General features: G+C 47.5%; 1 protein-coding gene, 1 long non-coding RNA gene and 1 other non-coding gene across 3 annotated transcripts; 1 reads left to right on the top strand and 2 right to left on the bottom strand.

The window, feature by feature from the left end:
• Window positions 1–377: 377 nt before the first annotated feature.
• On the top strand, window positions 378–16,018 carry LOC128098483 (uncharacterized). Its single transcript, XR_008214270.1, has 3 exons — window positions 378–827; window positions 2,267–2,672; window positions 15,936–16,018. It is a non-coding gene; the product is annotated as an uncharacterized LOC128098483 (long non-coding RNA).
• Trnac-gca (transfer RNA cysteine (anticodon GCA)) lies at window positions 6,726–6,797 on the bottom strand. Its single transcript has one exon. It is a non-coding gene; the product is annotated as a tRNA-Cys (tRNA).
• LOC128098480 (zinc finger protein 282-like) lies at window positions 15,910–27,679 on the bottom strand. Its single transcript, XM_052719682.1, has 5 exons — window positions 27,540–27,679; window positions 24,411–24,764; window positions 22,374–22,500; window positions 18,525–18,632; window positions 15,910–17,831 (listed from the first exon to the last, which is right to left on the bottom strand). Exons 1-5 carry the CDS (start codon window positions 27,561–27,563, stop codon window positions 16,744–16,746), a joined length of 1,701 nt encoding a protein of 566 aa, XP_052575642.1. The 5' UTR covers window positions 27,564–27,679; the 3' UTR covers window positions 15,910–16,743.
• Window positions 27,680–27,729: the final 50 nt, after the last annotated feature.

Genomic DNA, 27,729 nt, shown 5'->3' with positions numbered 1-27,729 from the left:
GGTGCTTCTGTGTTAACTGAGAATCGGGTGTGGTGGCCCACGCCTTTAATCCTAGCAGAGGCAGGCAGACCTTTGTGAGTTCTCCGCCAGCCTGATCTACGTAGTTCCAGGTCAGCCAAAGTTATACAGTTAGTCCACATCTAAGGAAAGAAGGAAAGAAAGGGAGGGAGAGAGAGAGAGAGAGAGAGAGAGAGAGAGAGAGAGAGAGAGAGAGAGAGAGAGGAGAGGGGGGAGAGGGGGAGGAGAGGGGGGAGAGGGGGGGAGGAGAGAGGAGGGAGGAGAGGGGGGGGGAGAGGGGGAGAGGGGGGAGGAGAGGGGAGGGAGGAGGAGAGGGGAGGAAAGGGACAACTAAGCAAGCTAAGGAAAGTAAGCGGTAAGCAGCACTCCTCCATACCTCTGCTTCAGTCCCTGCTCTGATTTCCCTTCGTGATGGACTTGAAGTTGTAAGGTGAAATAAGCCCTTTCCTCCCTAACTTGCCTTTGGTCACGGTCTTTATGAAAGCAGTAGAAAGCAAACTACATTGCAAAGGAGAGTAATGTAAATAAATAGAGCAGGGGATTATGCTTCTTCATAGCTGGGCCTGTCTAAAGCAGGCATACTGCAGTTCTATGTGGATGGAGGTTGTGGGTTGCAAACAGATTCTGAGAGGGGTGTGTGCAGAGTCCCAGGTTGCTAAACTCTTCCCATGTTTGCCTGCCTCAGCAGGTAGCAAATGCTGCTCCTGCCTCCTGGAGTACTTGGGACCAGCAGCACCCAGCATCATGCACCAGCTTGGGGCACCTCCCACACGGGTGGCTTCCTCTGACTGTCCTTACGCTGCTTTCAGGTACGATTGCTGTTTTTATGGTATACAGCTGAGCAAGACTGTTACTGACAATTCACCCCAGCACCCTCTTGAACTTTGAGAGCTAGCCAGCAGGAAGGAAGCTGCCGATTCAGTTCTCCAGCTTGATTTTTCTGTGTCCTGCAACCGAAGTGTTTGGCATTGGCACTGGTAAAGTGCCAAGCTCTGACAGAAAATCCCCACACCCATGATTCCATAAGCAGTGCACTGAGTCATCATAAAACGGGTGAGGAGTGAGGGGGCTCAGCAGGTAAAAGCCTTGAGTGCCTGGACCTGAGTTCCACCCTCAGAATCCACAGTAGTTGAGACCTGAATCCCCAGTGTTTCCTCTTTCTTTCAGACACCTGCTGTGACATGCACACCTGCACACATATTATGCACATAAGGGTAAGAAAGTAAATAATTTAAGAAACTGTAGCTGGCTGTGGTGGCACACGCCTTCAATCCCAGCACTCAGGAAGCAGAGGCAGGCTGATTTCTGAGTTCGAGGTTAGCCTGGTCTACAGAGTTCCAGGACAGCCCAGGGCTACTCAGAGAAACCCTGTCTCAAAAAAACAAAACAAATGTTGTTGGATGTTTTTGCTCTTTTGGGGAAACTGCCACCCAACTCCCAAATGAACCACACGCAGAGGCTTATTCTTAATTATAAATGATCAGCCTTAGCTTGGCTTGTTGCTTGCCAACTTTCCTTAAATTATCCCATCTACCTTTTGCCCCTGGGCTTTTCCAGTTTTCTTACTTCTGTAAATCTTACTCTTAACTCCATGACTTGCTGTGTAGCTGGGTGGCCGGCCCTGATGTCCTCCTCCTCCTCTGGCTAGTTTTTCTTTTTCTCCTTCTATGTATTTTCTCTGCCTGCCAGCCTTGCCTATCCTTTCTCCTGCCTTGCTATTGGTCGTTCAGTTCTTTATTAGACCACCAGATGTTTTAGACAGGCTTTTAGACAAGTAACACAGCTTCACAAAGCTAAACAAATGCAACATAAACAAAAGTGACACACCTTAAAATATTCTACAACACAAAAAATTGTAAAAAGACATGCAAGTAGAAAGGGCACTAGCTAGAAAGGAAGATGATAAGTGTGAGTGGAAGGGCAGGAGCTGGCGAAGGGGTGAATGTGATCGAAATATGTTGTATACGTGTGTGAAAATGTCATAATAAAACCATTGCTATGGAATTATATATAACTAATATAGGCCAATAATTATTAAGGGGTCCCTGGTTCAAACCCAGATGCCTCCTTTGAGTGAAATGAATCCTTCTGGAGCCATTTTAGCCCCTGGAGCTAACACGGCAGGACTGGGAAAGCTCAGAGTCCCTTTTGCACAGTTCAGCGGCTCCACCTTTACACTCCTTTGACTTTGATGGCCCTGTGGTAGTTTTAAAGTGTGTTCACAGATCTTTGATACTTCTCCCTGAAGGCTGTGAAGCTCAATTAACCTCCCTTTGAAGGCGAGCTGACTTGGTCACACCATCCTAATGAACAGGATGTAACAGAAGTATCACTTCTGAGCCTGCTCACAGCACACACTGACTCTGCTCGCTTGGATCTCTGGGGCAAGTCAGGCACATGTCATGAGGACACATAGAGCGGCTCTGTGAAAAGCCCCGTGAAGCATGTGAAGCATGAAGGGAGACCTCCTGCCAGTACCAGTGAGGCACTAAGTCCTTTCCAACAACCATGGCAGTGGGCTGGCTTGGAGGGGCCCCTCATGGGACAACTGGCTTGGAGGGACCCCACCTGGGACAGCCGGCTTGGAGGGGCTCCTCCTGGGACAGCCAGCTGGCAACTTATGGCAACCTCCTGAAGAATCCAGAAGCACTAAGGTAAGTAAGTCCTTTCCTCATTTCCAGCCAAGGGAACCCTCGGTTGTCCAAGAGGTAACCGATGTTCAAAGGGCCTGCTTTGCCAGACTGTACCTCACAAAAAGCTAAAACAAAGCTTGAAATTCCAAGTGCCTCAAGAGTATGTAGAATTTGAAGGAGACATGTGGGAGGGCTCATCTTGGTCTCTACCTGAGTTACAGGAAAGAGACCTTGTATTAGTACTTTTCTCATTGCTTTGTCAAAATACATGATAGAATCAAGTCAAGGAGAGAAAAGTTTATTAGCTGACAGCTGAAGAAGTGACAGTCTACCACAGTGTGGAAAGCGGTGGCAGAAGCTCTGAGAGAGCAGGAAACACTGGGGCTCAGCGCTTTTTCGTTGTTGTTCTATGTATGTGTGTGGTATTGTGAGTGTGTGTATTCATATTCAAATATGTGTAGATACACATGGATGTGTGGAGGCCTGGAGTAGATGCCGGGCATCTTCCTCTACTTCTCTTCACCTTATGTACTGAGGCGAGGACTCTCACTAGAACCTGGAGCTTGATGATTCGGCTAGTCTGGCTGGCCAGCTTGCTCCATGATCCTGTCTTCATCTGCTGTGCCTGCTTGGTAATTACTGGTTGCTGTGGATCCGAACCCTGGTCCTCACGCTCACACAGCGTGTGTCTTACCCTCTCCCCAGCCTCCGCTTTCTCCTTTTCATTCAGTCTGGGATCCCAGCCCATGGCATGCTGCCACCCACATTTAAGTGGGGGCTTCCTACCATCAACCTAATCCAGGAGCTCCCTCAGAACTCCTGAGGTTCATGTCCTAGGTGATTCTAGAGCCCATCAAGTTGACAGCATTCCCCATCCCAGCTCCCAGCAAAGATGGCAATGAGTCCTCTAGTTTTTGCTTAGAAAGCAGCCCCTTCCCTTGGGGTTTGTCTTCTGCTTGGACTCCAAGCCAGAATAGAGTATCACTTCATGTGGAACCTGCCGTGACCTTCCAAGCTCGTGGCAAGAAGTGATGGTTTGTTGTTGTTGTTTGTGTTTTGGGACAGGGTCTTTCTGTGTAGCCCTAGCTGTCCTTGAAATCCATATGTGGGCCAAACTGGCCAGCTCACACAGACCCACCTGCCTCTGCCAGGACTATGGGTGCACACCACCACACCTGGCTGATGGTGGTTTTGGAAAGTGTTGTAGAATATTATTTTAACATATGTTACTTTTGTTTATGCTCTGGAACGTTTGTTTAATGATGCAAAGATGTGTTTGGTTAAATAAAATTCACCTGCTCAGCAACTAGCTGACCGGAAGTGGAAGGGAGGAGCCAGGTGGAGAAGGGTTTTTAAGGAGGGGCAAAGAGAGGCACGAGGGCTTTTTGGAGCAAGGAGAGGAGGTGAGCTACTTTCTATTCAGCCTCTCTGGAGAGCAGAATTCCACCTTAACCTTTGAACTCTTGCAAAGGACCCAGGTTCAGTTTCCCACATACATGTTGGCTCACAAACACTAATAACTCTAGTTCCAGGGACTCCTAAACCCTTTTCTGGCCTCTGTGGACACCACGCACCCACTTGGTGTACATACATGCATATAAACATTCATACACATAAAAGAAAAATACATTTTTAAAAATAAAAATCTACAAGGTAAGCTGGAGCACACGCATAAGTAAAAATAAACAACTTTTGAAAATCAAATGTTCTGTACCGTCATCATCATATATCTCTTTTCATAACTCATCCTGTAAAGCTGAGACATTATTAACCAGTAACTCGCCATTCTCCCCCTTCCCCGCCCCTCAAAGCCACTGTTCTACTTTCTCATCATTTTAATGGCTTTTCTTCATATAAATAGAACCGTACAGTTTGTGTGTGCACTGTACACCTTTCGATTCTTCAGTTATTTGGGGGTGTGTGCCAGCCACAACAGACATGTGGAAGCTGCAGGGCAACTTAATGGGAGTCAGTTCTCTCCTTCTACCATCCAGGGATTGAACTCAGGTCATCAGGCTTAGCAGCAAGCACCTTTACCCACTGAGCCATCTCATTGGCCCAAGCCTAGCTTTTATTTTGCTTTATTTTTTTTTCTTAAGGTGGGTGCTGAGGTTTGAACTCAGGTCCCAGTGCTTGCGCATCGTACCAACTGGGGAGTCTTCCCAGTACCCGCATTAGTCATTACGTGACTAGATTTTTTTCAGTTAGCATAATGCTCCTGCTGTGGCATATATCTGAATGTCTGTTGTGTAATGTTTTGTTTGTGTTCTGAAAAATCTTGCCTGGAAATCAGAGGGCGAAGCTAGCCGCTAGGTAACCATAGAGGCCAGGCAGTGGTAGCACAACCTGTAATCCCAGCACTTGGGAGAAGAAAGCAGGAAGGTCAGGAGTTCAAGGCCACCCTGGGCTACATGAAATTAAATCAGTCTAAAAGAGAAACAGAGCCTGGCAATGGTGTACGCCTTTAATCCCAGCACAATCAGGAGGTGGAGACAGGATCTCGGGGCCCCCATTCAGTCTAAGTATTCATAGAGGTAAGAAGTCTCTAATGACTGCTGTTTTCTGCTTCTCTGATCTTTCAGCTTTCACCCTAGATATCTGACTCTGGGTTTTTATTAAGACTAATTAGGATCATGCTTCAAATGTCCTTTTTATTGTTACTTGTTTTGGTTTTGTTTTGAGACAGGGTCTTCTGTACATCCCTTGCTGGCCTGGAACTCCCCATATAGATCAGGCTGGCCTTGAACTAGCAGACATCTACCTACCTCTGCCTCCTGAGTACTGGAATTAAAGGCGTGCAGCACCATGTGTCTTAGTTGGGTTCCTAGTGCTATGATGAACCAGTGTGGTCAAAAGCAACTGGAGGAGGAAAGGGCTTATTTCACTCGCTTCCACACAACAGTTTATCATCAGTAGTAGTTAGGGAAGGAACTCAGACAGGAACTTTTGTTTATGGAGGCAGGAGCTAATGCAGAGGCCACCAAGGAGTTGCTTACAGTTTCAGAGGGCAAGTCCCTGACCCTTCAGGGTGAGGAACACGGCAGCAAGACAGGCAGGCAAGATGCTGGAGCAGTAGCTAAGAGCTTACGTTGTGTCTGTGTCTGTGTCTGTCTGTGTGTCTGTGTGTGTGTGTGTCTGTGTGAGATAGGGTCTCACTTTATAGCTGTGGCTGTCCTGAAACTCGATGTGTAGCCCATGCTAGTCTCAAACTCTGAACTCAGAGATTCTCCTGCCTCTGCCACTTATGGGATTAAAAGCATGCTAAGAGCTTACACATAATCCAAAAGTTGGAGGCAGAGAGAGAGACGAGGCCTGGTGTGGGCTTTTGAAACCTCAAAGCCTGCCCCCAGTAATACACCACCTCCAACAAGGCTACACCTCCTAATCCTTCCTAAACAGTTCACCAACTGGGAACCAAGCATTCAAATATATGAGCCTATGGAGGCCATTCTCATTCAAACCACCATACCCAGTACCTTCTTTGGTACACTTGAATTAGTCTGTCAAATATATATGCACACTACATTTCGTTTGCCCTTTTATCCCTTGCAGCCCGTGTTGCTTCTGTATTTCAGCTATTAGGAATAACACCACCATAAATCTAACTTGGATTTCCTGTCCTCTCTTCCTAACCCGCAAGGCCAAGGGGTCTTTGCGCTTGAGCTTTGTGTGCAGATCAACTAGGAGAAACATCAAGATCATTGATGTTTTTGACAGCAATGTGGGGAAAGAAGAGAGCTTGCAAGGGTTATGGGATTAAACCCTCTGCAGGGGAGGCAGACTGTCAAGGGGCCAGGTCCAGTCCAGCCCTGGTCATCATCACAGGGTAGCTGCTCTAATTTCTATTCTCTCCAGCCAGGTCTTTGAAGTAAACATGGCTAGATGAGTGGTTTTTGGTTTTCCAGTTTCAGCCTGATAACCGCTCCCTCTGGTGGTCACCTATTTATTGATTCTGTTCCTTCAGCTCTTCAGAATTTCCCTCGTTTCCCCACTATCGACACTTTTTTCATCCCAAATAGACAAATATGACTGCATATGCAAAAGAGTGACCCACACCTGTGATAGGAGGGGGTAAGGGGGCACCTGGACTTGAACCAGGGACCTCTTGATCTGCAGTCAAATGCTCTACCACTGAGCTATACCCCCTTCTGGTAGCAAGCAGTCTCACTAATCCCATTTACTTTCAGTTTCATGTTATGGTCACTGTTTACAAAGACCGCCATTAGAGCCGGACGGTGGTGGCTCACGCCTTTAATCACAGCACTCGGGAGGCAGAGCCAGACAGATCTCTGAGTTCGCCAGCCTGGTCTACAGAGTGAGATCCAGGACAGGCACCAAAAACTACACAGAGAAACCTTGTCTCGAAAAATCGAAGGAAAAAAAAAAGGTTAAACTCTTCTTCCTAGAGAAGATTTGAGATTGAATTGACCCTTAGAGAAAGGCAAGAAATCCCAAGGATTGATAGCCATCCCCAGGAATGAGGAAAGGGAGGGAGAAAAGGAACCGAGCCTCCTCCTGGATCTCACACTTCTGCTCTTGAGAAATGTGAGATTAAACTTTTACTATTGAGACCACCTAGTTTGTGGTATTTTGCTCTGGCAACCTTAGGACACTTGGTCCCAAGATGGGGGTTCCCTGGGCAGAGCCTTGGTCTGCAGAGAACAGTGAAGTGGTCCTGTGTCTCCACCGGCGTCTCCAGCTTCACTGACCTGCTCAAGATGTGCAGGGCCCTGGGGTGGCATCCTGTTAGACCAGAAAATAGTTTTCACTGGAGCCCGACTCCCCAGATAGGTAAGCTAAGTAAGAGGCACTAAGGAAAGAATTCAACTCGGATTGGAGGAACACATACGGCATCAACAGCATGTGATGCTAAGAGATACCTAGGCAGGCAGGAGTGCTCACACACACCGTGCAAAACCCAGTCCTTCTATCCGAAGGCAGGGAGTGTGAGCCGCTTCCTGCCAGCACACCCGCGGACAGAGGGAAGGAAGCCGCAGCACTCTGTGGTGGTGGAATGTGTAAGTGAGCTGGAGTGCGGCCTTACCTTAGCCTCTCAAGCAGCTGGGCTCACCAGTCCATGCTACCATCCCCAGCATGAGATTTCTTCCAAGACAGGGTTTCTCTGTGTATTCCTGACTGTCCTGGAACTCACTCTGTAGACCAGGCTGGCCTCAAACTCACAGAGATCTACCTGTCTCTGCATCCCAAGTGCTGAGATTAAAGGGATGTGCCACATACATATTTTTAAAGTCTATTATTTTTACATGAGAGGCAAAGGCATGAGGCATGGTCTACAGAGTGAGTTCCAGGACAGCCAGGGCTATATAAAAAAAAGCCTGTCTCAAAATAATAATAATAATAATAATAATAATAATAATAATAATAATAATAATAAACAACTATTATTATTATTATTATTATTATGTGCATGGGTATTCTGGCTGCATGTGTATGTATGTGTGCATGTGTGTGCCTGATGCCTGCAGAAGCTAGAAGAGGTTATTAGATATTCTGGAATTGGAGTTACATAATGGTTGTGAGCTGCCATGTGGATGCTGGGAATCAAACCCAGGTCCTCTGGAGAGCATGCTTTTAATCACCGGGCCACCTTTCCCGTTACTTATTACCCATCTCAAAAGGAAGAAGGTGTGAAAAGAACAAAGCTCCAACATACTCCAGGAATTGCCTTCTGTGTGCTATGGCAATACTTTGTCCTTTCACCTCTGTTCTTTCCCCATTGGCCATCTGTGTCCCTATATAAACATGTACATTCTCTTAATATAAAATATAAATGACTGAGTATACCTCAGTTGGTAGAGCAATTGCCTAGCATTCATAAAGCTGTAGGTGACACATGCCTGTAACCCCAGAACTAGCCAGGTGGAGGCAGGAGATCAAGAATTCAAGGTCATCCTTAGTTACATAGTAAGTTCAGGGCCGGCCTGGACTACATCAGACCCTGTCTCAAAACAGACAACAAAATATAGAGCTAGTCATAGTGGCAGTAGCATGTACCTGTAGTGACATCCACATGGGATGCTGAGACAGAGTCACTTGTGTCTAGGAGTTCAAGATCATCCTGGAAAGAGATACACACGCACGCACGCACGCACGCACGCGCGCGCACACACACACATATGCACACACGTTGTTAAAACTGGGATTGGAGAGATGGTTCAGTGGATAAGAACACAAGCATGAGGACCTAAGTTCATGATCCTATCACTTTGGATCCCCAGAAACAACATAAAAAGCTAGGAATGGCCACATGTGCCTATAAACCAACCTGGGGGGGGGGGGAGGGATCCAAGAACCTATCAGAAACAGCAAGTTACTGGTTTAATGAGCAACTCTGTCTCACGTAGGTGGAGTTTCTCTGTGTCTTGGCAGCCACTCCCAAATAACCACCCAGAGACTTATTACTAATTAAAAATGCTTGATTGATAGCTCAGGCTGGTTACTAGCCAATTCTTACATTTTGAATTAACCCATATTTCTTACCTATGCTCTGCCACATGGCTGTACCTTCTTTTAACAATGCATGTTCATCTTGTTTCCCTCTGTGTCTACTCTCGACTCCCCAGACTCCACCCTTCTTCCTCCCAGTGTCTTCTGTCTGGCTGTCCCGCCTACTCCCTGTCCAGCTACCAGCCAGTCAGCTCTTTCATTAAACCAATCAGAAGGCACCTTGGCAAAGACACATCTTCACAGTGTACAAAAAGATTATTCCATAACAGTCTCAAGGAAGAGGGGCTCAAAGAAGACACCTTATGTCCTGCTCAGGTCACTACATTCAGGCACATTTACCCACACACTCATTTTAAATGAGTATATGTACGAGTGTGAGTGGGACCTTGCACGCCATGCACATGTGCTGAGGTCAGAGAACAACACTTTATAGTCAGTTTTCACCATCCATCTTTATGTGGATTCCAGGAATCCAAGTCATCAGGCTTTTGTTGTAGAGTAGCATTTGCCTTTGCTCATTGAGCTCTCACGGCGGCTAAAACACGTTTTAAAGATGATAGGACTAATATGGTCTCTAAACCCAGTTGCTTGTGAGTTATTATAAAATACAGGTAAAAAGGGATTTAGGAACCAGGGGTGCAGCTCGGTGGTAGTGCTTGCCAAGTACACCTAAGGCCCTAGGCTTGATCTTCAGCACTGAAAAACAAACCAAAAACAAAAAACAAAAACAAAACATTTTTTATGGAAAGGAACCACACTTTTTTTTTCTTTTATGTACACTGGTGTTTGACCTGCATGTACATCTGTGTGAGGGAGTTAGATCCACCAAAATTTTAGTTACAGACAGTTGTGAGCTGCCACGTGGGTGCTGGGAACTGAACTCGGGTCCTCTGAAAGAGCAGCCAATGCTCTTAACCACTGACACATCTCTCCAGCCCTGAAAAAAAGGGTGATTGGCACTGGTGGTCTAGGTTAGTGGTAGTCAACTGCGTTGCATGTGTGAGACCTAGGGTTTGATCCTGAACACCAAGAGAACAGAAAAAAAAAAAGGGATTCATACTTAATACTAGGCACAGAACGTTAAATTTGTGGACATACTGTTTCTAATACTAGTGTGGCCCATTGTTATTTATAGAATGCCCTACTGGACCAGGTCTGAGTAGGGCATTGATATCTGCCTCCATCCCTCTACACCTTCCCATAAGGACCACCACCATGCCTCGGTTCCCTGTGTTGCTCCATCATTTAGTGCAGAGACTAACATGCCACTGAGGACCAGCAAATATTGCTAAAATAACGAGGGACAATCCAAACCCCATAGACATCTGAGCAGTCCTTCTCAGCATCCGCAGTGCTCGGCAAACACTCAGTAATGTCCACAGGACCAGTGAATACAGCTGAAGACAGTGTGCTGGCCCGTTCCTGCAGCTACACAGAGTTCACTCTGCCTTACAAGCCATTTTCTCTCTCAGCCATCGGCAGCGTCCCTACTCAAAGGCCCCAAATATTGTTAAGTGACCATTTGGGGCTTCAGGAGGAGTTAAGTGTGATTATAAGGAGTATAGTGGGGGTAGGCACTCTCTTCCTCTGAGACAAGGTGTCAGTCACTGTGTAGCCCTGGCTGACCTAGAGATCAGTATTTAGACCAGGCTGGGCTGGAACTTGGAGATCCACCTGGTAAAGGCATGTGCCACCACACCTGACCTGTTTCTTGGTTTTGACCAATCGATGAGGTCATATAAACATTTTTCTACTGTGCATGTTCCTTCCCATAATGCATCTGATTTTAATCATAGGCATGCCAATTATGCATATACATAAGATGATAAATAGGGGATTCTCCCTGACAGTTCACTTGAAGGATGCAGTTTGCCTTACTGCTCAAGCACCTGTTACAGAGTTTGTGATCCCTGAGGAAAAAAAAACATATAATCAATCCAATTATAATTAAAGATTTATTGATTAGCTGCTAGCAGGACAAAAAAAAATCTCTGAGTCAAATTTGAGATTGCTTTAAGAGAGGGATGAGGGAAGGGTTTTTAAAGGGGAAAACCACAAGAAGACCTTCAATATCAATGTAAGCAAGAAAAACTGGTCTGTTTTGCCAAGTTAAGTGACGCAAAACAATCTTCAGGTATCTAGGTAAGCAAGTTACAAAAGCCAAAAAACCAGTCATATAACAAGTAGATGGTCACGGCTGTACATTTTTGGGTGGAGGTCATTGAATCAGGGTTACTGGGAACTTACTTTTCAGGGACTGGAGTCAGAGACAAATGTCTAAAGGGTACCAAGATGGATGCTGTCTTAGGGTTTCTATTGCTGTGAAGAGACTCCATGACCACAGCAACTTTTTTTTTTCACACAGTAACTCTTATTAAGATAAATGTTTAATTGGAGTAGCTTGCTTACAGTTTCAGAGGTTCAGTCCATTATCATCACGGCAGGGATCATGGCGCTGTGCAGACAGACATGGTGCTAGAGAAGTAGCTAAAAGTCCTGCATCTCCAAGGCAACAAGAAGTTGACTGAAACATTGGGCAGTATCCTGAGCATAGGAATCCTCAGAGCCCGCCCCCACAGTGACACACTTCCTCCAACAAAGCCACACTCCCTTAATAGTCCCACTCTCTATGAGATTATGGGGGCCAATTACATTCAAACGACCACAGATGCCTAGCATAAAATGAATTTCTTTAGCTATCACACACGCAAAACCAGTTTAGGCTGGACTGGCCTATTTTTTTCCTATCCAGATACATTAAGAACACACTTGATTGTTGTGAGGCATGGAGAAACGTATACTAATGTCAGTGAGGGGTATAGCCTGATAGAGGTGGGGGTCTGAGGAATTCTACAGTTGTTAGGTGTATTGTTTAGAAGAGTGTGTGTGTGTGTGTGTGTGTGTGTGTGTGTGTGTGTGTGTGTGTGTGTGTATGTGTGTGTGTATGTATGTGTGTATGTGGAATTTGATGTGTGGACCAGACCGGCCTTCAACTCTGCCCCTGCTTCTGCCTCCTGAGTGCGGAGATTAAACATATACATCATCACTTCCCAGTCAAATTTCCTTGCTGTTTTTGAAACAAGGTCTCATATAGCCAGGCTGATCTTTAACTTACTTTATTGCTGAAGCTGGCCTTGAACTCCTGATCTTCTTGCCTCTAGGATTACAGGTATATGCCAGCATGCCTGGTATATTCTTCCTTTTTGATCAAGATCTTTTCCCAAAAGCATCACTAATCCTGTTACTTATAGTTAAGTGGGTTTTTTGGTGTTTGTCTTTTTGTTCTGTTTGTTTTTAGCTCTTCCCATAATGCATCTGACAGGGCATTATGTGTAGTTCTGTGTCTACACATAATGTAGATAGGGTCTCACTGTAGTCCTGGCTGTTCTGGAACTCACTGTATAGAGCAGGCTGGTTTTGAACTCAGGGACACGTGTGTCTATGCCTTCTGAGTGCTGGGATTAAAGGTGTACACCATCAGCGTCAAGACCTTTTTGTTTTTCCTGAGACAGGGTTTCTCTGTGTAGCTTTGGTGCCTTTCCTGGAACTCACTCTGTAGCCCAGGCTGGCCTTGAACTCACAGAGATCCACCTGGCTATGCCTCCTGAGTGCTGGGACTAAAGGCGTGCGTGCGTGCGTGCGTGCGTGCGTGTGTGTGTGTGTGTGTGTGTGTGTGTGTGTGTGTGTGCGCACGTGCCTGCGTGCTGCGTGCGTCTGTCACCACCACCTGGCTCAAGACCCCTCCCCCCTTTTTTTTTATTCTGCAGAGGGCGCCAGATCTTGTTACAGATGGTTGTGAGCCACCCTGTGGTTGCTGGGGGTTGAACTCAGGACCTCTGGAAGAGCAGCCAGTGCTCTTAACTGCTGAGCCATCTCTCCAGGCCCATCAAGACCCTTTTTAAGAGAATATTTTTTTAATGTGTATGGGTGTTTTTATATGCATGGATACTTGTGCATCTCTAATGTGCCTTGTGCCTACAGAAGCCAGAAAGAGCATCAGATCCCCTAGAACTGGAGACTGGAGTCACAGACAAGGTGTGAGCAGTCATATGGGTGCTGGGGATCACACCCAGGTCCATTTGGAAGTTTTTAATCACTGAGCCATGTCTCTAGCCCATGATGATTCTCTTAGCCATTTCTGAGCAATCGGTTTAGAAGAAGTGGCCCTCGGTCTATGGCTGCCTAAAGCTTATTATTAAGTTCAGTTTCACTGCTCCATAGGTGCTGACATCATTTCAAAGCACTGGGCCAACATTATTCAGTTTCTATAGAAATTTGGCAGGTAGCAGGTACCCATCTTAAAAAGGAATAGCACAGGGACACTGTAACAGCATATTGACAATCCTGGTTTGTAGAATGGTTTCCAGTTACGAACTCAAGACTGAAGTTAACCAACTAAACCAACCAGATGACAACAGGGGGTAAGACTTGTAAACAAATATTAGAAGAAACTAGTTGAATTAAAATAACTTGAGAATGATGAAGAGCTATAATTGAATAAAAGGTATACTATAGCTTTCTTTTGAAATACAATTTTTCTGTTTATAATCACCTCAAGTGTCTACCTTGGCTTTGGTAGCTTTCATAGTTTTTTGAGGCAAGGTCTTATTGTGTAGCTCTGGCTGGCCTGGAACTCACTAGGTAGAGCAGGCTGGCCTCAAACTCAGAGATCTGCCTGCCTCAGCCTCTGGAGTGCTGGGATTAAAGGTGTGCTCCACCACGCTCAGTGCCTTTACAACACTTAAGTATCCATTCACTCGTTGAAATATTTGGTAATCATCTAAGGCATGCCAAGCAGTTTTTTTCGGGAACAAAAAGTCCCACTCTTGTGGTTTTTGTCATGGAGGAAGATAATCAATTGATTGTAGGTCAGACAAAGAGCTATGGAGAAACATAACAGAGTAAGGGAAATAGGAAGGGCCAGAGTAGACTGTGAAGTCAAGCATGGCTCCTCATACTGTAATCCTACCACTCACAGGCTGAGACAGGAGCTTCGGGCCAGTCTGGGCTACTGCATGTAAGACATGGTCTCAGAATACTACGTAATGGAAGAGCAGAAGGGGAATATAGTAGTTATTTTTGTGATCCTGGCAGAGTGTCTAAGAAGTAGTCTAACGGAAGGGTTTATTTTGGGTCGTAGCGTAAGAACATTTGGTTGGTCCATCATGGTGAGGGAAGCATGGCCACTGTGTTGGCCTTTGGCCACGGTCGTGAGAGCGTCTGCACAGGGCTTCCTCCTTTCTGGGTAGACGGAGAAGAGGAAAGGCTTTCCATCTCATCACCAGCTCCACAGCTTCGGACACAGGACCTGTTCTCTTATAGATCCCCAAAGCTCAGCATCTTGACATGCAGTAGGCAAACTCCAGCACCCTCTGCACAGGACTAGATTTCCTTTCCTACCACCTGTCCCCAGACGCTTCCAGTTCTCAGACATTCAGCTCCTGTTAGTAAGACTCTTTTCTGAGATGGTCTAACTGTAGTCCAGGCTGGCTTCAGGACTTTGTCTTTGAAGACAGGGTTTCAGGTAGCCAGGCTGGCCTTAAATTCCCTGTCACCAAGGATGAAGATCATTCTGCCTCCACATGCCAAGTGCTGGGATTATGGGTGTACACCATCGTTGCCAGTTTATATGGTACTGGGAATCACAGTTTCATGCATGCTAGGCAAACAATTCTACCAGGCTCCATTCCCAGTATATAGTATTATCCCAAGACACTTGTTCATTCTTTGAGATTATGCAACCGGATGCAGGCCCTTTGTGAGGACCATGAATGACGTCCTCACCCTGATGGTGGCACTGCAGAACAGGCTAGTTTCCAGGTCCTTGTCCTACTGTGACATGGCAGCTGGGACTTGGGGTTATGGGGGCACTTGTTCATTAAGGAGTGCTTTCTACGATATGGGAGGGGTTTGTTGTTGCTTTTCGAGACAGGGTTTCTCTGTAACAGCTCTAGCTGTTCTGGAACTCACTCTGTAGACCAGGCTGGCCTTGAACACAGAGACCCACCTGCCTCTGCCTCAGTGCTGCGACTAAAGGCCTGCACCACGTGCTTGGCTACTATGGGAGTTTTGAAATAATGCCACTGGGGTCCATGCTCTGAGTGTGTGGGCTGCGTGTGTTATGTAAAGGGCTTACATCTGGTACAAAGTAACAGGGGAGGAATACAAATTACCACCAGCACCTGGGGATGGGGAGACATTTGCTGGTCAGCATCTACCCAGGAGAGCCTGACATTTTGCTCAAATTGAAAATATGGCTACAGTTGGGATGCACTTACCTTGCATTGGTAAGTCATAAGGACAGGGCTACAGCTTTTCTTTGCTTAGAGAAGTAGAAAATAAAGGTGTTTTACAATCAACAGACCTCAGGATTAATGAAAGTTAATGTATAAATATTGAGGTGGGAAGAGATGAATTGTGTGGTGCCCCCTAACGGAAACATAGCACCCATTCCACAGATAATGCTTGCTTTCTTAAGCTTCTCTATGTGCACATGTCTATGTGAGCACATGCTCCGTGTATGTGTGTGTGTGTGTCCCTTGAAGGGGGCTTGAGTTGCAGGCAGTCATGCTTTCTATGGCCCAGACACGGTGCCCTCCAGGAACACATCAGCCTGCCCCACCCCAAGTCTGCCTCCATGGTGCTTCCCATCACTCTTTCTTTCAGAACTTCAACATGGACACACAGTTAAAAATAACTCGCCACTATTACCCAAATCTAGAGCCAAATATTACTGCAAAACAATAACCAATTTTGGCAGGGTCATCAGGGCAAGAAGGGGAGTTTATAGTTCTTCATAAATATCTTTATTTACAGGTTTTAAGTGAATATGGGAAATCTCAGATCTTGGTAAAAATCACCTCCAGACGCAGACAAAGCCCAGAGGGCAGAGCAAGCAGCCCAGGTCTGTTTTCCCACATTCCTCCAAAGTGGGGACAATGACACTGAGTCCCAGGCCCTCCAGTGGGAGTCCTTGGGAACACGCATGCGGTTATTCTACAAATATGGGCCACTGGTGAGACACAGGGTATCTGAGAACTCCTAAAGGAGACTTTGTTTCTTTAAACAGGGACACTGTAGCCAAACAGACCTTGAACTTCTGAGGATCACAGGTATGTGCCATCATGGCCAGCATAATTTATGCTGGGGATCTAACCATGGCTCCATCCATGCATGCTAGATGGACACTGTTGAGTCACATCCCCAGCCCTGTCCTAGGTTAATCTTGGAAACTAGTTTGAGTTGAGTTGCCCAGACAGAAGTGGAGCAACTCAACTTTTCAAAATTGCAGCATTCCTAACTGGCCAAACCTCTTTGATGGTGAAAAGCTCATTGCTGCCTAAACCGCTGAGATGGTGATGGAGCTGCCAGGATCTCAGGGGACTCTGCTGCTGCTGGCAGATACTCACGTTTCACTTTTCCCTTCACCTGATGCTGGAGCCTTCCCTGCAGCAAGAATCTCAGGGCACTTAGCACCTGCAGTCTGAGGGAGACAACCTTCCCCGGGAGGCCTAGCAGATGGCAGGCACCACACATCTGACCCAAGAAGCGCCCCGTAGGAGGCAGCTTGGATTCAAGGGGACCCAGAAGCCCTGTGCGGCCTCATTAGGGAACTCTCGGGGTGCTACCCTGCATTCTCCATCTTTACAGAGAGACAACTATGCAGAGACCCCACCAGACCTTCCTGACCCTGGCCACTGAGCTGCTGACCTCTGCCATATGCCTTAGTGTCCTTGGATCTGGGTGAGCCAGAAGGGTCACTGGAAAACTTCCCCCTAGCTGCGCCTTTAAGGAGACCTGCCGGTGACTCATGGCTTGGTGAGCTCTTCTCACAAGTCACGTAAGTAGAGGCGGCTGAGCGGGCATGACTGCCCTGGTGGCGCACCAGCCAGGAGCGGCAGGTGAAGCTCTTGCCACACTGGCCACAGGTGAGGCGCTTCTCCTGAGAGTGGCCGCGCAGATGCCGCAGGAAACTGGGCTTGTGCGTGAAGCAGGAGCCACACTGGGCGCACTGGAAGGCATGCTCCCCGGAGTGCACACTCTGGTGTACTGTCAAGTTGGCCAAGCGCGTGAAACGCTTGTCACACTGGGTGCACGGAAATGGTTTCTCACCCGTGTGTGTGCGCCGATGTTCCACCAGTGTGGACAGGCGCCCAAAACGACGGCCACACTGTGCACACGGGAAGGGCCGCTCTCCGGTGTGGGTGCGCTGGTGCTCCAGCAGCGTGGACAGGCGGCCAAACCGCTTCTCACACTCGGCACATTTGTAAGGCTTCTCCCCGGTGTGCGTGCGGTAGTGCGTGGTGAGTGTGGACTGGTGGACGAAGCTCTTGCCACACTGGATGCAGGTGTAGGCACGCTGGGCTGTGGGTGCACGCCGGTTCCTGGTGAGAGGGACCTGCTGTGTGGCACTCTGGGGGCACTGGAGACTGGCAAAGGACTGAGCTCCATGGTGTGGGTGATCATGCTGAGTGCCGGGTTCTTTGACAATGAAGTTCTGGCCATTCTCAGTGCCCTCAGGAGCTGGCACAGGCTGACTCTGAGAGCCTCGGGGGAGGGAGGCAACCTCTCTCTCTCTGGAAATAGGGAGCAGATGCCCACAGGTTCCCCTCTCCAAGTCCTCCTTGCTGGCTCTTCCATCGGTTGCCCAGGCTGACTCTGGTACCACGGACTCTCCTTCCAGGGTCCTTTTCTTGTTAGCTAGCCAGGTTTCTGGTGGGAGGAGACACAGCAATGAGTCATCTCTGCCACAGGCTCTGGAGCGAGGCCACCTGATCCCTCCTGTTCTTTGGTATGGAAGGCCTGAGGCTCACATGAGCCTGTCACTCTGGCCCTAACCTACCCATTTCCCACTTGCTTTCTGCCAGAGGCCTTAGTCTGTGTCATCTACATGTCATCCAAACGCCCTTGCAGCTAAGCTGTGGCTTCAAGAGCCTCCTAAGACCAGCTTCCTGACAGCCCGATGGGTGCCACCAAGACCATGAATGAGATAGCCCACCCACCACACCCTGATTACAGAAGGCCTTCACATGTAAATACAGTCTAAGTGTACGTGCCTTCTGAGGATACTGTCCACAATTTTTATCATTCTCAAAGGGCTCTCTGGCTCAGACATGGTTTATTCCTCTTAAGTTGTACTGTTAATTTGTGGTTGTCTTTCTCTTAACTGAAAAGTCCTGTGGAGATGGGGCTGTGTCCTCTGCATCAGTGTTACAGTGCCCACCTAGCACAATGCCAGCATAGTTCCTAAGCCAGCCAGCATACTGTGGGACAAGTGTCCACAGCAGACAGCAGAGACAACAGGGTAACACAGGATACTTGCTCGCTGCCACTTCCAGACATGAATACAGAAGGCCCCCCGGAGGTGTTCAGAGGCCCAGATAAACAGCCTGCCCCTGGCCTCACCTGAGCACAGATATGCACTGCTTGTCTCCCGCAGGCTCTTCTCATATGCCTCTTCTTCTTGCTTGATCCAGGGAAGAACAATTGGGACAGATTCCAGCTGGCCTGTTTCTAAGGAAAAGAGAGGAAGCCCCGAGGGCATCAGATGTCATGGCCTCTTTCCTGTGATAGTCTCTGTCCAGGACCACTGACCACAGTGCGCTCCCAACAGAACCACAGAGCCCAGCAAAGCCAGAACAAATAAGTACTGGGATTTCTGATAAGACAGGAGAGCAGGAGTACATGACTTCTGAATGACCAGTGGTAGCCTATGACCAAGGGCCGGCAGCCTTTCATCTTTACCACCCCGCTTTCTGAAGGAAAGAACAGCTGGAGTTTGGCTGGGCCTTCAGATCCCTCCAGAATACAGACCATGCCTCTAGAACACTTCTTCAAGCAAATAACCAACAGGATGTAATAAGGCTCAGACTTTTCTAGCTACATGACCTCTGATAATTTACCTAGCCTCTCTGTGGCTTAGTTTTTTCATCTACATATATGAAAAGACACAAACCTACAAGAGATTTAAGTGGATTAATATTTATCGTGCATAAGTACTAACTTTGCTTGTTAAATTGGAAATAAATGTATTGTACTAAGAGAAAAGGCAATCCTTTCCCTTCTTGTTTTTTGTTGTTTTTCAAAACAGGGTTTCTCTTACATGGCTCTGGCTGTCCTAGAACTTGCTTTGTAGACCAGGTTGGGACTAAAAGTGTCACTGCACCGGGCTCCTACTAGCTTTTTTTTTTTTTTTTTAAAAGATTCATTAGATATACAGTGTTCTGCCTGCATGACAGAAGAGGGGACCAGATCTCATTATAGATGGCTGTGAGCCACCATGTGGGTGCTAGGAATTGAACTCAGGACCTCTGGAAGAGCAGCCAGTGAGTGCTCTTAACCTTTGAGCCATGTCTCTAGCTCTAGCTTTTTTTGAGACAAGGTCTCACTGTGTAGATCAGGCTGGCCTCGAACTCACAAAGTTCTACCTGTTTCTGCCTCCTGAATGCTGGCATCAAGGTGTGCACCACCACCACCAGCTCTACTTGCTTCCTAATGGTTACCTTGAATAGCAGTGGCAAAGCTACTCCCTAGGAAAGGCAGAGCGACAGGTTGAAAGACACTTGGGTCTGGGACATCTGAGCTGCCAAACAAGCCTGTCAGGAGAGGGAAACCATCTTGTCTAAGCTGTTACTGCAGTATTTGGGTATGGGTTTTATCAGTCTCTGTCTGGCAGCCTATGTAACACAGTACCCTAGGGTAGGTGTCCTTCAAGGTCCAAGGGACCTCACTACTCTGTGCCCATCTCTAAGCTCCACATCCATACCACAGCACGTCATCCATGCTCCCTCCTGATAAATAAATGCTGCCCAGCCACGTGTAGCCACCTCCCCTACACAGGCTGCTTCCATAATTTTAACTGGTGGCACTTCGAACCTTGGGAAAAGAAGTCAACAGTAATGTGTCACCTGGGTAAAGCACTTGCTACCAAGTCTGATGACCTGAGTTGAATTCCTAGAACCCATGTGACAGGAGAAAAGTGATTCCCACAAGTTATCTTCTGACTCACACACGCACACTGTGAGGTCTCTGAGTCCGAACACCAATAATAAGAATAGCAGCTATGCTGGGAGGGGCTTAGGATGGGGGAGGTAGCCAACAAAGAGGCTTTAAAAATATATGGTTATGATGCATGTATGTATGTGTGCACATGAGTGTGGTGTGCTCAAGGACAGCCGGCATCAGATCCCTGGAGCTGGCGCTACCAGCAGCTCACAGACACCTGACACGGGTGTCTGACATCGGTCCTGGAGTCAGACTCAGAACCCTTAGATGGCAGAATGCAGTCTTAGCTTCAGAGTCGTCTCTCCAGCCCATGAGAAGCCTTTTAAATTGGGCCTGGTGGTGCACAACTGTAATCCCAGGTCTTAGAAGGCAGTGGTAGAATGGCAGCTACAAGTTTAAGGCCAGCCTGGCCTATATAGTAAGTTCTGGGCCAGCCAGGGCTACATAGCAAGACCGTATGCAGACAAAGAAATGCTTGACCTCTGCATTGCTGAGCAAAAACATATTCATGTAAGAATGCACTTGCATAATCATCAAAAGGCTAGAGGCTCATCAGCCCCTGCCCGGGGGACCCCTATAACCAGCTTCTCAAACTCTGAGGTATCCAAATCACCTGAACATGTTGAAACTGTAGGCCTATGCTTACTGATTGAAGATTCTCAGAAATTTGGCAGGAAGAGCTGCCTTTGGAAACTTGTAGAAAATAAAGCAAGTTTACACCAAATGACAGTGAAGTCACTGCTAAGGCAGCAAAGACTCTCCAAGGTGAGGCAGTCCTAAGTCCCCTAAGGATACCACATTCCAGAGCATGCCAAAGCTCCAGAGGAAAGTTCTGGGCACCTCCAGGGACATACTAGCCAAGCCCAGCCTGTTCTGCATCTGCTTTCTGACCACACCTACCATGGGGCCCCAGGTCCCCTCATTGTACCACAGGAAGGGGAAGCAGGGTCCTCAGTGAACCAACAAGTGCCATCACCCACTAAGTAAGCTCTCCTGGCCCTTTATATCTCCCAAGCACTATTGGCTGATTTCTGTATCCTGGCACTCTACCTTCTCTGTGGTATCCCTACCCCTGCAGGGACCCCAAAACGCTTTTAACCTCAGTGCAACTTGCCTACCACTCAGTGTGCTCTTCCTTAATTTACCTACCCAAAGAGACCCCTTCAAATGAGGGCTTTTCTCCTCAAATATAGTAAAAATCTAAAAACAAGGAACAGGGCTTGAGAGAGAGTTCTTACAGAGAACCTGGGTTTGGTTCCCAGCTCCTACCACTGACTCTTAACTCTTCCTAGGGGATCTAACATCACATGTGTGCAGTGTCCCCACAGGTACATACACACACACACACACACACACACACACACACACACACACACACACACACACACACACACCCCAACATGGAATGGTACCTTGGCTAATCTTTGTGTTCTCAGCAAACAGGGAATCTATTTCCTTTCAGTGGAGTGCTCCCTTCTTCTCCTATTGCTTCTTCCATTTGAACTAAGGGTTTCTTTACCTTTCAAAAAGCCAGGGTGGGTCACACCCATAATCCCAATACTCCAAAGGCTGAGGTAGGAAGCACAAGTTCAAGGCTAGCCAGAGCTACCCAGTAACTTCCAGGCCAGCCTAAGTTATAGTAAGAGCCTGCCAGATACAGGGGAAAAGGCTGGAGCTATAAGTCAGTGGGAGGGGGCTTCCCTTAGCATTCACAAGGTTCCATCTTTTTGCAAGCTCCAGGATGATGCAAGAGCTGGGGATGTGGCTATGAAATTCTAGATCAAGTCTCACATAAAACTCCTGCACTCTTGGCTGGAGGGCCTATTGTTTACTGCTAGCCCTCAATTCTTAAATCTTAGATACCTTTACAAATCATGCCCATGGGGCTGGAGAGATGGCTTAGTGGTTAAGAGCACTGAATGCTCTTCCAGAGGTTCCAAAGGACCCAGGTTCAATTACATGGCAGCTTACAACCATCTATAACTCCAGTTCCGGGGATCCAATGCCCTCTTCTGGCCTCTGCAGACACCAGACATGCATATGATACACAGACACACATGCAGGCCAAACCACCCATACACACAAAATAGAAGCATGTCTACACTTAGTTCTAAAGATGGGAATTAAGGATACCTTCTACCAGCTTCTAAGACAGAGGCCCAGTCTACTCTGGCTCTCAGATCCAAGAGTCTCAACACACTGAGGAAAAGGATGAAAGCACATCTGGAAGCCCTTGGGGATGTCTCTTACCCAGAGAGCCCAGCACCTCACGGCTCTCCTTGGCTCCGTGCGTGCAGAGCTCCTTCTGCCAATCTTCCGGACTGCCTTCCTGTTGCTCGGGGAAACACCCAGCTACCTCTTCAGCAGTCACAGAAACCTGGAGGAATACAAATCCCCACAGCCCTTCAGAGAACAGCCAGAAAGAGCTCTGAAATTGTGGGCACCACTGGCCAAATGCTAGCTTCTGCCCACCACATGTCCATAGAAAGTGTCCCCCCAGCTCCTCCCGTGCACACCTGCATCTTCTGTTGGAAGCCGAACGGAGATGCTTTCTGTAGATTTCCTCGACTTGAACCAGTCCTCACTCTCAAAGTCATTCTGGGGCCTTCCCTTCTAGCCCATCTCCATTCCTTTGTGTCAGTTGCCCACACTCAAACACTTTCTACCAAAGACCCCCAGTGGCCGAACCAGGCTGAGGCTCAAATCGGTGCCTCATTCAGCCCTCATCAGAGAAGCTTCTTCCAATAGGAGGTGGGAATTAACAGAGACCCACAACTGGGCAATGTGCAGAGTGAGAAATTTGGAGCACTCAGTCCTAAATGGAATGTCTTCATCCCCCCTCCCCTCAAGGCTCAGGGATCTATGCGGAAAAGGAGGAAGAAGCCAGAGGTGATGGACGACTCCTTGGAAAAAGTGTCCTCCAGACCCCGATGCACGTGGGAGCTCAGGGAGACCGGCGTGTACACATGACCTGCACGGGTTCAAGGCGGATGCAAGTCCCACCCTAACTAAGGAGCTATCCGACATTGACAGCCGATGGCAAAGGAAAAAGCAGTTTTCCAGTGGAGTCTCACTGGGTATATTAACCACACTTCACGGCAGGCCCCATGTCCAAGAGGCGTCGGTCAACATAAAACAAACTCAATGGTATTTTTTACAGACTTTAATTTTAATTAAAATTTTAATTTTAATTTTGCTTTGTTTGGACATGTTTTTGTCTTATTAGTAGTCTTTTGCTTGTATATTTTGGTATCTGCTTTTTTATTTTTGTGGGTTTTTTCTTTTTCTTTTTTTTTTTTTTGTCTTTTTTTGTTTTGTTTTGTTTTTTTGGTTTTTTTCGAGACAGGGTTTCTCTGTGTAGCTTTGCGCCTTTCCTGGAACTCGCTTTGGAGACCAGGCTGGCCTCGAACTCACAGAGATCCGCCTGCCTCTGCCTCCCGAGTGCTGGGATTAAAGGCGTGTGCCACCACCGCCCGGCCTTTTTTTTTGTCTTTTGAGACAGGGTTTCCCTGTGTAGCTTTGCGCCTTTCCTGGATCTCGCTCTGTAGTCCAGGCTGGCCTCGAACTCACAGAGACCAGCCTGCCTCTGCCTCCCGAGTGCTGGGATTAAAGGCGTGTGCCACCACCGCCCAGCTGTTTTTGTTGTTGTTGTTACTCTTTAAAGAGAGACAAAAAGAATGTAAAGTTGGGTGGGTGGGGAGATAGAAGGATCTGGGAGGAACTGGGGGAGGGGAAAACATGATCAAAATATATTGTATGAAAACATTTTTTTCTTTTTTTTTGGTTTTTCGAGACAGTGTTTCTCTGTGTAGCTTTTGGAGCCTGTCCTGGAACTCACTTTGTAGACCAGGCTGGCCTCTAACAGAAATTCACCTGCCTTTGCCTCCCAAGTGCTGGAATTAAAGGCATGCACCACCACCCAGCAACAACTTTTTTCTTTTTCTTTTTTGGATTTTCAAGACAAGGTTTCTCTATGTAGCCCTGGCTGTCCTGGCACCCTGTAGTCCTGGCCTCAAACTCAGAGATCCACCTGCCCCTGCCTCCCAAGTGTTGGGATTAAAGGTGTATACCACCAATTGAAAACAATTCTTTTCAATTAAAAAAAAAAGGGGGGGGTCATTCTGCAATAAGACAGCTGTCGCTGCCCAAACGTATCCTTCCCAACAATTCACTCTACTGCCTAAGCAGACTCCTTTCCAATGTCACATTCTCTTTCTGACATTTTTAACAGCTCCTTAAGGTCCACTGTAACTAGATTGGAGGCCTCCCTTCACACTCTATGAATACCTTGGGGGCTTCATCCTTGCTGCTAGGGGGCAGCCTCAGGACCCAGGAGTTCCGGTTTTGCATCTGACTTTCTAGGTTCTCCAGCCGACGCTGCAGCAGCCCATACTCCTGCAGCAGGGTCCCCAGCACGGCCCACTTGCCCTCCAGCTGGCTGCTGAGCTCCATGGCTGTCTTCTCAAAGTCAGCCAGCCTCTTCTCAGCTGACCCTGTTCGTATTTCCAGGCTTTGAAGATGGACAGCCTGGGATTCTGTTTTCTTCTCCACTGCCTGAACAGCGGCCAGGATGGCTAAAAGGGAGATCTCTGCGGACTGGATCTGGACCTGTTGTTGGAGGTCAGTTCCCACATGCCAGTCCTGTGACCAGAGACAAGGAGATGGGTTAGCTTCCAGAAGGCCAAGAACTGTTCTCAAATATAGTAAGATCAGGATCCTCTGGAATGGGTTCAGATTCCTCACGGGCTAGATCCCAGTCAAAAACAAGACACTGGACCCCACAGAGCCTTCATGGGAGGAATAATTCCCATTGCAATGGAAAGCAAAATAGTGAGCATTCAAATGTATACTGGATTTACTCTTGCTCTGTTGAGGAATATTTGTTTATGCAAAGATGTGTTGTATTTGTTTATGCTGCAGAATATTTAACTATGTAAAGATGGGTTGCTGTTTTACCTTGCCTGCCTAAAGCACCTAATTGGTCTATGGCCAATAGCAAGGGAGGAGGTATAGGTGGTACTTCCAGGCAAGGAATGAGAGGAGGAATTTTGGCTCAGGGAGAAGGAGAGAGACACAGAGACACCAGGGGCCGGACAGACAGACATGGAGGAAGCAGGAAAGTAGGACATACAAAATGAAAAAAAGGTAAAAAGCCTCAAATCAAAACACAGATGAATAGAAACAGGTTAAATTAAGTTAAAAGAGCTAGTGGGACAAGTCTAAGCTAAGGCCGAGCTTTCATAATAAGTCTCCATGTTTTTATTTGGGAGCTGGTTGGTGGCCAAAGAAAACTCCAACCACACTGCTTTTCTTATATTATTAGTTCTATCAGTTACTTAACCACCTTTTCTTCCTCTGGGAACACAGTCCAACAGGAAGGTCACAAAACCTGCATACCCAATGGCAATCTCACCCCCCCTCCTCCCACCCACAGGGGTTCTCAGTATATCCTTGGCTGTCCTGGAACTCACTCAGTAGACCAGGTTGGCCTCAAACTCAGAGATCTGCCTCTGCCTCCCAAGTGCTGGGATTAAAGGCGTGCGCCACCATGCCCAGCACCCTTACCTCCTCTTACAGCAGCTTCCCCTAAAGTGAGGCCCTGCTGTTCTGACCTCAGTGATCTCTAAGGGCCACATGAATCATCTAGTGCTGTGTGAACTCCCAACCTGCCCGAGACACTAGGTGTCTTAGTTAGGGTTTCTATTGCTGTGATGAAACACCATGACAAAAAACAACTTGATGAGGAAATGGTTTATTTGGCTTACACTTTCACATCACTGTATATCACTGAAGGAAGTCAGGGCAGGAGCTTGGAGGCAGGAGTTAAAGCAGAGGCTGTCGGGGAGTGCTGTTTAGTGGCTTGTTCCTCATGGTTTTCTCAGCCTGCTTCCTTATAGAACTTAGGACCACCAGCCCAGATGTGGCGCACCCACAACGGACTGGGCCTTACCACACCAGACACTAGTTAAGAAAATGCCCTACAAGCTTGCCTACAGTCTGACATTATGGAGGCATTTTCTCAGTTGAGGTTCCCTCCTCTCAGTGGACTCCAGCTTGTGTTAGGTTGGACACGGGGCACTTTACTAACCAGCCCCTGAAGCTTCCTTCTCCACTGGAAGGCTAGATCTTAGCTGCCAATAAGCATGAGTCAGAGAAAGCTGAAAGCCAGCATCCTTGTCAAAAGGAAATATCCCGAAGAGCACCCTGTCTAAAGGAGGTGGACAATGTTATCATGCATAACTGCAAATAATAAGACAAAGAGCAAGGAGCTCCTCTGTGGGCGGCAGATAAATCCTGCACCAGGCCTCTCCCAGAACTAAACTCTGTGCAGTTTGAGGCAAAGATACACTATTCTCCTAAGGCTGTTTTCTCAATTACAAGGTCATCATGACTTTCCTATCTCTTATGCAGTGAAGGATGAAATAAACTACAGGTATAAAAAAAGCACTCAAGGTGTACCACATTACCTTATATTGTATTATTACTAATAAACACGAAGGTTACAGACCACCGACCAGAATGTTTTATGTATTATAAACCAAAGACTGCAATTAATCAAATTTTGTGACACTAAACTTTCCCTTAGACATCTTCCATAAAAAGTGCCCCCCACAATTAGATACTACTTGTCACCGACACTGATCCTTTCCTCCCTTCATTCACAGCACCATGACACCATCCTGAGGTCTGACCACTGACCCATACAACAAAATATGGCTGGGAGGAGACAAACAGTCTTCACAGGTAAGGGTCAAATGTCTTCGTTTCTCTGTGACCCTCGCCACAAATCTGGCACCAGAACTGTCTCTGAAGTCACTGCAAAGCTCTTGCTAGCAGATGACCTCTACCTTCAGAGACAGTATCTTAGCAGTTCATTCACACGAGTTGGAAGGCGATAGGTCATGCCTGAGCCTAAAACACGCCTATCAGCTGCAGTAGCAAAGTCATTCTGTGGATTATTGGGAAATAGCAGGCGAGGATGTATGCATCCACCCTGAATGGAATCCAATTCAGGCCTGAAAGGCCAGGGAACCCCCGTAGGCAGGGACAAGATTACGGTTCCCAGGACCAAGAGGATTAGCTGGAGGGGCCTTAGCTCGGGAATAGATCTGAGATAGCTAATAATTTCGAGGGGAAGGCAGAGAGATCCCAGAAAAGGAGTCATATGGAGTAAAAACGTCCACAGCCGGTGCATCAGGCCCAGGCATTTCCTGGTTAAGCTCAATTGGCTTACATTATGAATGCTCAAAACCTGGACAAGAGACAAGGACTTTATCATGTGGACATAGGCGTCCTAGTCTTCCTCCCTGAGGCCCTAGCTGAGCTCTACCCAATTTCAGGAGGTGTAAGATGTCCTCCTGGCTAATTCAGGAACCTTTTCGCATCCCCCACATGGTCGGTGCGGGCCGCCCTTACCGGAGCAGCAGCCGCCTCGGTCATGGCTGCACGCGATGCTGCCTCGTCCCAGAGTCGCCGCTGCGATCGTCCCTACAGACGGCCCTTCCTGGCCCACACGCACCAGGCTCGGATGGCCGTCTGGGACGAATAGCCTGGGGACGGAGTCTGCAGAGCCGCGAGGCCGCGGCGTCTCAGCTGCTCCTCCACG

This window comes from Peromyscus californicus, unplaced genomic scaffold, assembly GCF_007827085.1.
Source record: "Peromyscus californicus insignis strain IS unplaced genomic scaffold, ASM782708v3 Scaffold_6__1_contigs__length_162567912, whole genome shotgun sequence".
In the NCBI taxonomy this organism is placed as follows: domain Eukaryota; kingdom Metazoa; phylum Chordata; class Mammalia; order Rodentia; family Cricetidae; genus Peromyscus; species Peromyscus californicus.
The sequence above is the reverse complement of the archived record's forward strand: the minus strand, read 5'-3'. Positions and strand labels throughout refer to the sequence as shown.

Excerpts from the sequence above, each read along its gene's own strand:
- LOC128098480 (XM_052719682.1), bottom strand. The coding sequence starts at position 27,563 with ATGACCGAGGCGGCTGCTGCTCCG. Across the intron at positions 22,501-24,410 it reads GCAAGGATGAAGCCCCCAAG|GTTTCTGTGACTGCTGAAGA; the intron begins GTATTCATAGAG and ends GTATTCCTCCAG. Across the intron at positions 17,832-18,524 it reads CAGTGCATATCTGTGCTCAG|AAACCTGGCTAGCTAACAAG; the intron begins GTGAGGCCAGGG and ends TCCTCCCACCAG.